Source organism: Dendrobates tinctorius, unplaced genomic scaffold (assembly GCF_039654945.1).
Source record: "Dendrobates tinctorius isolate UK_male_01 unplaced genomic scaffold, ASM3965494v1 ptg000051l, whole genome shotgun sequence".
Taxonomy (NCBI): Eukaryota; Metazoa; Chordata; class Amphibia; order Anura; family Dendrobatidae; genus Dendrobates; species Dendrobates tinctorius.
Window position 1 is genome coordinate 11250440 of NW_027361719.1, and position 14161 is coordinate 11264600.

Here is a 14161-nt window from a genome sequence, read left to right on the forward strand (position 1 = left end):
AAGTAATAATATTCCTAATCTTTACACAATCCTGTATATACAAAATTCCTAATATTCCTGTATATAGTCACAGGGATGGCGCCGTTCTCTAAAGTCAGGTTAACTGTTTCCACACCTGACTTGATTGACATCATGCAGACTGGTTATGTCATCACAGACCACACCTAGCACTTGTACAGTGAAGCATAGTGTATTGGCCTCTGCTTCACCTGCCTGTGACGTATGTGTCAGATGCCACCGGAGGTAGCTTGTGATAACGTAAAGTGCCAATGGGGCATTAATCAATCCAGTAGAAGGACCAGCTACCTGACTAATTTGTAATGCAGTCAGGTAGCCTCCAAATTACTGCAAATGTTGTGTAACATGTGAGTTTTGCCTCCAGAAAAGAAAGCTGTTGATTTGAGAATCTGTTCCGCATGTCGGTTTAGATGAGGAAAATATGTGTAGCTGACACTTTTTTTATTCCAAGACACAACATCACTTTATCATGGTCGATGTCTGGTATTCTTATAGCTTAGCCCAGGTATGGACTGGGGCCGAAATTCAGTCCTGGCATTTGAAATCACACAGGCCCATGTAGTCCCCGTCCCCATGAACCAGATGGGATCTATTACTAATATTAGCCTGAATGGAGGAAAGCAAGATTTACGTCAAAACCAATATTTCTCACGAAACCCGTGGCCTGATGGGGTAAGTGACGGAGTCAGCGACTTTGTGCTACATCACAACTCTTAATAGTATGAGTATCTTGAGAACACAGATTCTGTTAACAACGTAGCAGACAAGGCAGCCCACGACCAGACAGGCCCTTCTGGCATTTGCCAGAATTGCCAGATGGCCAGTCCGGCCCTGGCTAAAGGTACTGTCACACTTAGCGATGTACCAGCGATCCCGACCAGCGATATGACGCAGTCAGGATCGCTGGTACATCGCTAAGTGGTCGCTAGTGAGCTGCCACACAGGCAGATCTCACTAGCGACATCGCTGGGGACGGGTGTCGCTACTTACCTGTCACACCAGACGATCCTGTGTCCTCCCGCCCGCGTCCACGCGTCGCTCGTCGTCACAGCAGGAAGCGCCGCAGGAAGCTGACGACGAGAAACAGTCCTGGAGGTTCTCGCGCGATCAGCGATAAGCAGCGGGGGAGCGGGTTGTAGGTAAGTATCAGACACAGAGATATCGCTAGCAATATCGCTATAACGTCACTAGTTATAGCGATATTGCTAGCGATATTGCTTAGTGTGACAGTACCTTTAGCCCCATTTAGCCCCAACCAGAAGTGTAAGCCCTACATGTTACAGCTCATCCCCGCACATTTATATTGCGGGACATTTATTACATTTTTTGTTGGTTACATACAAAACAGTTCACTAAGGAGTTACAGAACTAATTTGAGAAGTGTAAGAATATACATAGGATTTTTTTCTTTCTGAACATTATGAGTCAAAACTGTAATCTTCTTGCAAAGAAAGCAAAGAACTGCAATAAAATCTCATAAATAACATAAGGTCGGAGAAACTGAATCATCGTAAGGATCGTCAACTTTATTCTTTGAAAATTCCACTTCTGTGGAGGACGATGGTAATACAGTTAAGAAAGAAAAGTATAGACAATCTGATCCTGCATTGATGTGTTCGTCTCTTACACTGCAGGATATCACTACACATGACCCCTATTTGTGGTCTGCAGGTGCCGTATACACAAACTAGGATATTTGTATGACGACTTTGCGATATAATACATTACACATATTTTCTTTTATTAGTAAAACAGAATGTTACGCTTATATTTATCAAGATATGTTGGAAATAAGTTCTCATAGGGCATAGGACCTATATCTCCAGGCTACAGCAGTCAGCATTTCTTACCAGGCAGCATGCTAGAACCCGTCCTGTGTGCCGGCATACCGCGCACCATGGGTTAACTGCTCCCTGCATCCAGTCCTTTGTCCCCAGTCAGTGATAAAGAAACAGTATCCAGGCAGGTTTATCCTGTCCAAAATAATATTGTGCATTGTGAAGGAAAAACTGCAGTCACAAGGCAAGATCAAGAAGCACTGGAAGTGCGCCATTATGTACGGGCATGGACCTTAATAAACTTTACGCCATAAACAGTCAAGGTAATTGCTGCTGGCCATTTTCTGTGGGCTTTAAAAGGAAGTATATTAAATCTCCCCTTACTGACGCTTTCTTCAGTTTCTGGATTTTTGGAGTTATTCCTGGCTGTGAGCACAGGGCTGCCCACACAGCCATCCGTGCATGTGTCAGGCACACTCATGTTTAAGGACCAATTCCTTCCCATCTTTCCTGGGAGAAAGCCATTATTCTTTTTCTTCAGGGCCAATAGATACATATTTTATCTGCCTGTATGGTTTGCTCCCCTACTTAATATGCCATAAGAAGAGGCAGCAAAGTGTCAAGGAGGAAATTCACCTTCCCTTCAATTAATCATAATTTGTAAAAGTGATGGAATGGATGGATTATTTAATTCGGAATCAAACAAGACTCTCAAAGATCATGAAGGCACTTGATATACAAACACACACACACATATATATATATATATATATATATATATATATATATATATATATATTTATTCAAAGAAGCTTTATTGGCAGGACCAAATAAACATATATATATTTATATATAAATATTGTGTTTATATATATTGTAGGGATTCGCTCTGGTAGGTAATGGCAAGGCTGCAGTAACGAGGCAACACACAAGCTTAAAGTCCAATTTCAGTGGTTTTAATGTCACTTTGCAAACAGCCGGTTAACAGAAAAACAAGGGAAAACATAAATGTACTCCCGCTTGGAGAGCCACTGGTCCCAGACTCACCCTTTGCATGGGACGGGCGTAACTAAGCGGCTGCCAGGTCCTGCGGCATCCGCCAAGTGCCATTCCCAGGGTTGTTTGGAGTCTTGCTGCTATAGCTCTGCAGCATGTGCAGTCCAGCAAACAGATTCAGGCTAACTCCAGCCAAGTTCCTGTATCTTCCACACACACTCACCATGTGCCAAATACCAACCTCCATTACATAGCCCATAACCCCTCCCACCGGTGAGGTAGACATCACATGGGCTGATCACGTGACCATGACATCATCGCAGGTCCTGTCTTTAGGGTAAAACCCAGCCAAACATTAATCTGCTGGGAGAAAATGTATCTCCCATCCAGTAAAACACCCTTTACTGTACCACATACCTCCCTCCTATGTTCAACCCTAGAGGGGTGGACACATGACATACAGTGAACTCTGGACAGGGCATCTGCATTCCCCTGTAGTCTGCCTGCCCGATGTTCTACTGAAAATTTAAAATTTTGCAGGGACAGGAACCACCTGGTGACTCGGGCATTTCTCTCCTTAGCTTGACTCATCCACGTAAGAGGGGAATGATCTGTTCCTGCTGGGAGAAATGCATCTCCCATCCAGTAAAACACCCTTTACTGTCCCACTATATATATATATATATATATATATATATATTGTGGTGTAGTAACCACTGAGTCCGCTAGGGGGCGCTGTGTGGATGTCCCAGGAGAAAGGATGAATGGCAGAACACGGAATGGCCGTTATGTATCCCAAAGTGGGTGGCTTTGGGATGGAGACTTATCTGTTGTTCAGCAATGATATTGCTGAGGTGTTGCTTCAATGTATAAGGGAGAAGTCTCCAGGTAACTAGAGAGATGGGCAGGCCTGGTTACCTACAAACCCACCCAGGGGTGTGTTTAAGAGTGTCATAATAAAGTATATGTGTGGCTGTGTGTAATAGGACCTTCAGTGAGGTCATAGCCATGTGATCACCTGTGGGTGTGGTTATGGACCATATAAGGTACCTGAGGTCCGGTCACATGAGAGCGCATGGATCTGATTGGGCCATGTGGAAGGTCCCGGCAGGCCTATGTGGAGGAAGGTGTGCTACCTTCCTAAAGACCACGTGCTGAGGCTGCTGACCCGGTGAGGCCTGTGGATATTGGCTGTATGTGAGGACGGATAAGCCTCCTGTGTTTGCTGAGGCTCCAGGACTGAGCCTGAAATCATGGACACTTATGCTTGCTTTCGCCTGAGCTAAAGGCTATTCCTTGTGTTATGTGCTGCTTTATGGGTTGCGAAGCAATAAACCCTGTGAACTTTTAAAAGGAACGTGCCTCCTGATTTACTCCCGTGGCTCCTGAGCGAGTTGAATCCCTACTATATATATATATATCATATATATATGATCTAATAGTGGCAAAAGGGCGTGATAACACTTTTTAAAAAAAATTCCCTTTATTTTGCCTCTCCAGTTCAGAGATAACAGCAATCAACGTTTTCAGCACCTAGTGAGTTAGTGCAATACTACGGAAATCCTGAAAACATGATCTGTTGGTGACCCTTGAGGACTGGCTTTTGGTAACATATCTTTTCATTTAAAACAGTGTTCCCCATGTTACTAGTGTGATATATAATGGCCGCTCTCTGCTCTGATCTCGCCGCAGAGTTGTGTGCGATTATACCTGACACATCTTTATCAACATCTTTATCAACAATTTAGATGAAGGAATTGAGGGTAAACTGATTAAATTTGCTGATGACACAAATCTAGGAAGGATAGCTAATACTAGAGAAGAGAAAGAGAGGATTCAAAAAGATATAAATAAATTGGAGCAGTGGGCAGCAACTAACAGAATGGTTTTTAACAGGGAAAAATGCAAAGTACTACATCTGGGCAATAAAAATGAAAAAAGCATATACAGAATGGGAGGAATAGGGCTAAGTGACAGCACATGTGAAAAATACTTGGGTATACTAATAGATCACAGACTGAATATGAGTCAACAGTGTGATGCAGCAGCAAAAAAGACAAATGCAATTCTAGGATGTATTAACAGAAGCATACAGTCTAGATCATGTGAAGTCATTATTGCCCTCTACTCCTCTTTGGTCAGACCTCATCTGGAAAACTATGTCCAGTTTTGGGCGCCACATTTTAAAAAAGACATCAACAAACTGGAGCAAGTTCAGAAAAGAGCGACCAGAATGGTGACCGGTCTGCAAACCCTGTCTTATGAGGAAAGGTTGCAGGATTTGGGAATGTTTAGCTTGCAAAAGAGAAGAATGAGAGGAGACTTAATAGCTGTCTACAAATATCTCAAGGGCTGTCACATTGTAGAGGGATCATCTTTATTCTCATTTGCACAAGGAAAGACTAGAAGCAATGGGATGAAACTGAATGGGAGGAGACACAGATTAGATATTAGAAAAAACTTTTTGACAGTTAGAGTGATCAATGAGTGGAACAGGCTGCCACGAGAAGTGGTGAGTTCTCCTTCAATGGAAGTCTTCAAACAGAGGCTGGACAGACATCTGTCTGGGATGATTTAGCGAATCCTGCTTTGAGCAGGGGGTTGGACCAGATGGCCCAGGAGGTCCCTTCCAACTATACGATTCTATGATTCTATGATAAGTAGGTTCCTCCCAACTTCAGCTTCTATCTCACAGGCAGCCAGGGTTGCAATACAGGAGATCTTTGACAGCTGGAGCAAATGTGTTTGTTAAGAGACAAAGTTTAGCTCTACTTTTCTGTGTTAGTTACATGTGTCACACTGGTAACGCCCCCTTTCAATTAAAATAAGAGAGAGATACAGTATGTCTGACCCATAGCTCTGAACAGCTCATTTACATATATGAGAAACATGGATATCTCTGAAATAAGACATCAGATTGAAGATATCAATGTATGATTTTATTCAGCCTCCTATGACCTACATGTCTATGTAGACAGCTTAGGAGGGTGGATCTTACTGACCAATATTCCCTTTAAGAAAAAGTACTGTATGCGCAGTACTGAGAAAGTTTTAGACAGGTGTTGTAAAATTTTCATCAATTAACAAAATTTAGGAGAAATGAAAGAGAAATCTAAATCGAAACAGTATTCGGTGTGACCACTCTTTGCCTTCAAAACATCACACAGTTTTTGAAGGAACTCAGCAAGGACATTGTTCCACACATCTTGGAGAACTAACCACACATCTGTGGATGTAGGCTTGTGCACATCTTCTGTTTTCTCATGTAATCCAGGACAGACTTGATGATATTGAGATCAGGGCTGTGTTGGGGCCATTTAATCAAATTTAGGATTTTTTTTATCTGTTTTAAGCTAAAGATGGTTTTTCAGGACATTGGCTGTATATTTTTGGCCATTATCTTGCTACAGAATGAATTTGAAACCAATGAAATGATTCTGGCCCTTAAGTGATTTTTGAGATTTTTAGCATGTATTGCTAATACAACAATAGTCATTCTGTCTCAACTGATTCTATACATGCCTAAGATGTATTAAGGGGTAAGGTTTCTCCTTGTGGACAGTGATATACCAGCTCTGGTTTGTCAAGGTAAATCCTAAGTCATATTGCAAGACTTGTTAAAGGGTCGATTGTGACTTGAAGGATCGCTACTTCCAACAGGTGGCGCTATAGAGTTCAAGTCCTCTTTCTCTCTGAAGAGGCAATTTGCATATAAGATGTATTACACACTTATCAGTAGATCTGATGTTTCAGTGGTTATGCTCGGAGGACTATTTGCAAGATAGTAAGCTGTCTGCAGAGCCCCATTCTTGACATCACTGGGGTTCTCAGCAATCAAGTCCCCAGTGAATAGTAAGTTATGCCAGATAATAATAATATTCGATGGATAACCTACTACCTTGGGAAAACCCTTTTATGCTATAGCAGATACTTAATGATGCGAAAGAACCATCTAGAACATACTATTATAAAACATTAACACATTATCTTTTTTTCCTGCAGAATGTGTTATAAACAGCCAGGAATGGACTCTCAGTCGCACCACACCTGAAATACGAGTGGTAAGTCTTTTATATGTTTACTAGCTGAAGAGCCCGGCGCTGCCCGGGCATAGTAACTAACTGTGGCTAGTTATAGAAAATTATAATTATCCTCCATCCCATAGTCCCGTGCCCATATACCCATCATACATATCCACGATCCCATAGGCCCGTGCCCATATACCCATCATACATATCCTCCATCCCATAGTCGAGTGCCCATATACCCATCACACATCCTCCATCCCATAGTCCCATGCCCATATACCCATCATACATATTCTCCATCCCATAGTCCCATGCCCATATACCCATCATACATATTCTCCATCCCATAGTCCCATGCCCATATACCCATCATACATATTCGCCATCCCATAGTCGAGTGCCCATATACCCATCACACATCCTTCATCTCATAGTCCCATGCCCATATACCCATCATACATATCCTCCATCCCATAGTCCCGTGCCCATATACCCATCATACATATCCGCCATCTCATAGTCCCGTGCCCATATACCCATCATACATATCCTCCATCCCATAGTCCAGTGCCCATATACCCATCACACATCCTCCATCCCATAGTCCCGTGCCCATATACATATCCGCCATCCCATAGTCCCGTGCCCATATACCCATCATACATATCCTCCATCCCATAGTCCGGTGCCCATCTACTCATCACACATCCTCCATTCCATAGTCAACCATTATGACATCATAATGAGCGGCGGCAGGGCTTGCAACCTTTGATGACATCAGCGTCGCCATGGCAACCATTGTGACATCATAATGAGGGGCGGGGCTGGATACGCACATACTGCTTCCCCAGTATGCAAATAGGGGCATTGTGACATCACAATGAGGGGCGGGGCTTGACGCGCACACACTTTTTCCCCCAGTATGTAGATAGGGGCAAAATTGTTTGGTGAATTGGAACGCGCGGGGTTAAAATTTCGCCTCACAACATAGCTTAGGACACTCTCGGGGTCCAGACGTGTGACTGTGCCAAATTTTGTGGCTGTAGCTGCGACGGTGCGGATGCCTATCCAGGACATACACACACACACACACACACACACATACACACATACATACACACATACATACACACTTTGAGCTTTATATATTAGATTTCATGTACAGTGCCATGTTCTTGTTTTTCTCAGTAGGCTATTAATACTTGTGTAAAATTCAAGGAGTTCTTGGGACAATAAATAATTTTATTGCTAAACTAAGAGTCATTATAAAATAGGGAGTTATTGAAAATAAATTAAAATGGCTGCCATCTTGTTTTACTGATAAACTGTCCTGGAATATTCACAATCCAAATGCCTGTGAGAATGTGCACTAGAAAACTCTGCCCCCTCCCCAAGCAGTCCACCCTGTCACCATTTCATTCTGATCTAATACTGAAGATATCAAGGGTACTGAGGTAAGAAGAGGCTGCTCACACTGCTGTCCACCCTGTCTATCTGATCTAATACTGGAAATACCAGGGGGGCTTAAGGAAAAAGAGGATGCACACACTGCTGTCCACCTAGTCTTTTTTATCTAATATTTGAGAAAAAAGTTGTAGCTCTCAAAATAAAGTGATGCAAAATAATTATTTTTATTCATTTAGTTTTTAATGTGTAAAAGCACCAAAACATAAAAAAATATAAATTTGGTATCGTTGTAATCGTACAAACCCGAAGCATAAACCTACTTTATTAATTTTACCGTACGCGGGAAAAATAAAAAAAAAATAAAAACAATTCTTGAATTGCTGATTTTTGTTAGTTATGTCTTCTAAAAACAAAAAATAGAATAGAAAGCGGTCCTAAAATGTCATGTGCCAGAAAATGATACCAATAAAAACGTCAGCTCCTGCCGCAAAAAACAAACCCTCACTTGACTTTGTTGACAGAAATATGGAAACATTATAGCTCTAAAAATATGGTGATGCAAAAAGTGTCTTTTAGTGTGTGACAGCAGCTAAACATAAAAAACAACCTTATAACTCTAGTATTGCTGTAATTGCACCGACCCAAAGAATAAAGTCATCTAATGACTTATCACCTACTGTTGATTTGTTCATTCTGACTCTCAGGTGTACACAGGAAAAAATGCACAGCAAATTATATGGTGCAGTTTCTCCTGTTACGTTTGTGAAAATAATAAATGGGGAAAATGTGATTTTTTTTCTTTTCACAGCTCAACGTTATAAACTTCTGTGAAGAAGCTGGGGGTTCAAGGTGCTCACCACACATCTAGATACATCCCTTGAGGTGTTTAGTTTACAAAATAGGATCACTTGTGTGGGGTTTCCACTGTATAGGGACATCAGGGGTTCTCCAAGCACAATATGATGTCCGTTAATGATTCCAGCATATTTTGCATTCAAGAAGTTAAATGGTTCTCCTTCCCTTCCAAGCCCTGCTGTGCGCCCAAACAGTAGTATTGCCCCACATATGGGGTATCGGGGTACTCAGGAGAAATTGCACAACAAATTGTACCATGCAATTTCTTCTGTTACCCTTGTGAAAATAAAAAAATTGGGTCTAAAGTAAAATTAGGGCTAAAAGAAAATTCTAGGTTCTAATATCCAAAATGGGGTCATTTGTTGGGGGTTTCTACTGTTTAAGAGCATCAGGGGCTCTCTAAACATGAAATGGTGTCCCCTAATGATTCCAGCCAATTTTCAAACGGTGCTCCTTCCTTTCCGAGCCCTGCTGTGCGCTCAAACAGTAGTTTCCCCCCACATATGAGGCATTAGTGTACTCAGGAGAAATTGCACAACCAATTTTGGGGTCTGTTTTCTCCTGTTAGCCTTGTGAAAATAAAAAAAATTGGGTCTAAAGTAAAATTTTTGTGAAAAAAAAAGTTAATTGTTATTGTTTTCTTCCACATTGCTTCAGTTCCTGTGAAGCATCTGAAGGGTTAATAAACTTCTTGAAAGTGATTTTGAGAACCTTGAGGGGTGCAGTTTTTAGAAAGATGTCATTTTGGGTATTTTCTGTCATATAGACCCCCTCAAATTCACTTCAAATGTGATGTGGCCCCAAAAAAATTGTTTTGCAAATTTTGTAGGAAAAATAAGAAATCGCTGGTCAACTTCCTAACAAAAAAAATTATGTTTAAAAATTATGCTAATGTAACGTAGACATGTGGGAAATGTTATTTATTGTTTTGTGTGCTATAACTGTCTGGTTTAAGGTCATATAAATTAAAAATTTTAAAGTGGCAACATTTTATAAAGTTTTACAAATATCTGATTTCTTCACAAATAAACGCAAGTCATATCGAACAAATCTTACCACAACTCTGAATTAGTGGGATTCATTGACTTGTTCTAGAGTTATTACCACATAAAGTGACACTGATCAGAATTGTAATATTTTGATTGATCAAGTAGGTGAAAATAGCCTTGGGTGGTGACGTGGTTGATACACCAAGAGCAGGGGTGTATTTGCCTCCACTTGCAGCTTATTAAACCCTTGAGTGAGCACAGGAGCAATACTATTATAAAGACATCCGAATAGTCACCTACAGAATCTTCCAAAATTAACCATCTAAGGTCAGACATATTGTGTTTCCGTTTAAAAAACTGTTAAGCAACATGAATTTCACTATTTTGTTATCCTTTTTTTTTTACTATTTATGTATAGTTTTCCCCAAATAATAATTTCTAAAAAAATAAATATCGTATTTTGCGGATTATAAGACGCACGGTGTTAGGGTTGGCGGATTGCACTAAATAAAATAAAAAATAAAGTGCAGTCGCAACCCGGGGTCCACCGTGCAGAGATGTATAACTGCTGCTAGTGTGAACAATGGCAAAACAAAACAGTGAGCGTTACCTTAGACACACTGTGTTAACTCCACACAGTATGAACAGGACGCAGGATACCTAGCTCTGTTAACTTCACAGAGAGGTAGCATAAGGTTTGGACTTGCTTTGTAACTCAACTTTGCTAACTGCACACAAGAAGGAAACAGATGCTAAGGCTGGTTTCACATTTGCATTTTTTTTCGCGGTATTTTAGCGCTAAATAGCGCATGCATTTTTTTTTCCTATACTTTGCATGGGATGCGCTTATGTGCGTTTGTACGCGTTTTTCCGCGCATGCGTTTTTTTGCGGTATGCGCTCGGGCGCACAAAATGCAACCTGTTGCATTTTTTGGGCTTCCGACTTGCCTCAAAAAAACGCATGCGCGCGCAATGCGTTTTTTTACAGCAAGACACCCATTATAAGTCTATGGTGAGCATATGTGCGCATTGGCATGCTTATGTATGCGTTTTTTTGCACATGCGTTTTTTTTTTTACCATTAGTTTAGACAATGGAATTTAGGGGTTTGGGTTAGAGTTAGGGTTAGTTAAGGGGGGTTAGGGTTAGGGTTAGGGTTAGGGTCAGGGTCAGGGTTAGGGTTAGGATCAGGGTATGGTTTGGTTAAGGGTTAGGGTTAGGGTCAGGGTCAAGGTTAGGGTTAGGATCAGGGTATGGTTTGGTTAAGGGTTAGGGTTAGGGTCAGGGTTAGGGTCAGAGTTAGGGTTAGGGTCAGGGTTAGGGTTAGGGTTAGGGTCAGGGTCAAGGTTAGGGTTAGGATCAGGGTATGGTTTGGTTAAGGGTTAGGGTTAGGGTTAGGGTCAGGGTTAGGGTTAGGGTTAGGGTCAGGGTCAGGGTTAGGGTTAGGATCAGGGTATGGTTTGGTTAAGGGTTAGGGTTAGGGTCAGGGTCAAGGTTAGGGTTAGGATCAGGGTATGGTTTGGTTAAGGGTTAGGGTTAGGGTCAGGGTTAGGGTTAGGGTTAGGGTCAGGGTCAGGGTTAGGGTTAGGATCAGGGTATGGTTTGGTTAAGGGTTAGGGTTAGGGTCAGGGTCAAGGTTAGGGTTAGGATCAGGGTATGGTTTGGTTAAGGGTTAGGGTTAGGGTTAGGGTCAGGGTCAGGGTTAGGGTTAGGATCAGGGTATGGTTTGGTTAAGGGTTAGGGTTAGGGTCAGGGTCAAGGTTAGGGTTAGGATCAGGGTATGGTTAAGGGTTAGGGTTAGGGTCAGGGTCAAGGTTAGGGTTAGGATCAGGGTATGGTTTGGTTAAGGGTTAGGGTTAGGGTTAGGGTTAGGGTCAGGGTCAAGGTTAGGGTTAGGATCAGGGTATGGTTTGGTTAAGGGTTAGGGTTAGGGATAGGGTTAGGGTCAGGGTTAGGGTTAGGGTTAGGGTTAGGGTCAGGGTTAGGGTTAGGGTTAGGGTCAGGGTCAAGGTTAGGGTTAGGATCAGGGTATGGTTTGGTTAAGGGTTAGGGTTAGGGTCAGGGTTAGGGTCAGAGTTAGGGTTAGGGTTAGGGTCAGGGTTAGGGTTAGGGTTAGGGTCAGGGTCAAGGTTAGGGTTAGGATCAGGGTATGGTTTGGTTAAGGGTTAGGGTTAGGGTTAGGGTTAGGGTCAGGGTTAGGGTTAGTAAAGTCATGGTTTGGGTTAGTGTGAGGGGCCACCTAATGTTTGGAAAAAACGCAAACGCGGTAAAAACGCACTAAAAACGCATACAAACGCATAAAAACGCTGCGTTTTTTTCATGCATGCTCATAAAAATGCTTGAAAAAAACGCAGCAGTTGTATGCTTTTGTATGCGTTTTTTCAATGCGTTTTTTTGCGGGAAAAACGCGCTGCAAAAAAAAGCAAGTGTGAAACTAGCCTAAGTCAAGCAAACCGCAAAATGCTCTGACTAAAAAAGTATAACAAATACACGCATGTGCAGACAGAGTGGTAGAGTATCCACCCACACACACACACCAACCATGAATGATACTAGTGCACCGACGTGCGCCACTGAGAGCCTTTTAAACCCAAAGCTCCATCCCAAGCAGTAACGCCCAGCTGGCCGTGACATCGCCAGCGGGCCAATCTGGAGCCGCCACACCACCAGAGCAGCCAACAATCGACCACAAATGAGGAGACGTCACATCATGGACATGCTCAGTAAGGTGATTTCTGGACTTTGACTCCAGAGCGCAAGGCTGCACCTGTATATCACTGGTTACCATAGACTTAGCTGGAGAGCCAGCAGTAACCAAAGGTATACCACAAGTCTGAGCAAGATGCTGGGACCGACATCTATGCTGAGCAGCAATCGCAGCAGCCGGACCCAAATGGTAGACCTCAGGACCAGGTAATGCTTGGGATCTAACACATTGAATTTTAAGACGCACTCCAAATTTTGAGGAGAAAAATAGGAAAAAAACTTTTTTTTAATAAAATGGTGTTGCTTCATATAAGACATGTGTCTTATTGCTTACCGGGGGTGGTGGCTGCAGTGAAGCTGGGTCCCAGGATCGCTACTGGAGGAGGCAAGAGTGGAATGTTGCTGCAGGCCGCAGGCTGTGATGAGGGTGTGTTCCGATGTGTGTTGCTGTGGGTGTTCAGCGGTGCGGGGGCTCCGTTGACATTTTGTGAAAGCCCAGAGCCCCCGCACTTACATGGTTTACTATGCAGTGGACTCCAGGAAAATGGCTACCGGGGCATGCGCAGATGGAGATCTCGGCACCAAGATCTTGGGAGATCTTTAACAAAAAGCTACTAGGATTATAAGTGCACCCTATTACACCCAGCAAACATAAAAACAAAAAAGTATATTATCTACTATAGAAACACATTCCATGATAGTTGTTCATTTAACTCCTTAGAATTTAAAGAATAAAAATCCAAAAAGCCTCTCTTTGCAGTAAGCATCTTTTTACTTACTACATCTGCTAAGGTAAAAAGAGGCTGCACACAATTCTATCCACTCTGTTTGTTCTAGTACTGGTAATACCAGGGGTGCTGAGGTGAGTAGAGGCTGCTCACCCTGCTGGCCAATTTGTCTATCTGATCTAACACTGGATATAGAAGGGGTGTTGAGGTAAGAAGAGGCTGCTCACATTGCTGTTCTCCCTGTCTTTTTCATCTAATACTAGAGATATCTGAGTGCTGAGGTAAGAAGAGGCCACTCAAACTTCTGCCAAACTTCTCTCTGATCTAATACTGGAGATCCCAGTGCTGTTAGAAGAGGCTGCTCACACTGCTGTCAACCCTGTCTTTATGAATGCTGAGCAGCTATGGTGAGATAGCTTCACAGCACATAATTTTGTGCTATTTCCAGGTGACTGCAGTCGAGCTTATTGCACAATTCCTGTCCTATTTACATTCTAGCATATGTTTCTGTCAGTTTAACAAGACAGCAGCCATTTTGATTTAGTGATTAGCTTATGAGAAAAAAGGGTGATTTTGTCATTAAAGATATTTAAGAATTTAGCTATAATAATGAAATTTCCTTTAAGTTTTTTTCTATTCCCAGAAAACCCCTATAAG

At 42.3% G+C, this 14161-nt stretch overlaps 1 protein-coding gene across 3 annotated transcripts in view; it reads left to right on the forward strand.

Annotated features, from left to right (window-relative positions):
* The window catches only part of AGAP2 (ArfGAP with GTPase domain, ankyrin repeat and PH domain 2), a 472523-nt gene that overhangs the window by 317833 nt on the left and 140529 nt on the right, over positions 1-14161 (forward strand). For all 3 annotated transcript variants that reach the window (XM_073576781.1, XM_073576779.1, XM_073576780.1), the window contains exon 2: positions 6795-6853. In XM_073576781.1, coding sequence (XP_073432882.1) covers positions 6795-6853 — 59 coding nt within the window. The remainder of the gene's footprint in view (positions 1-6794; positions 6854-14161) is intronic.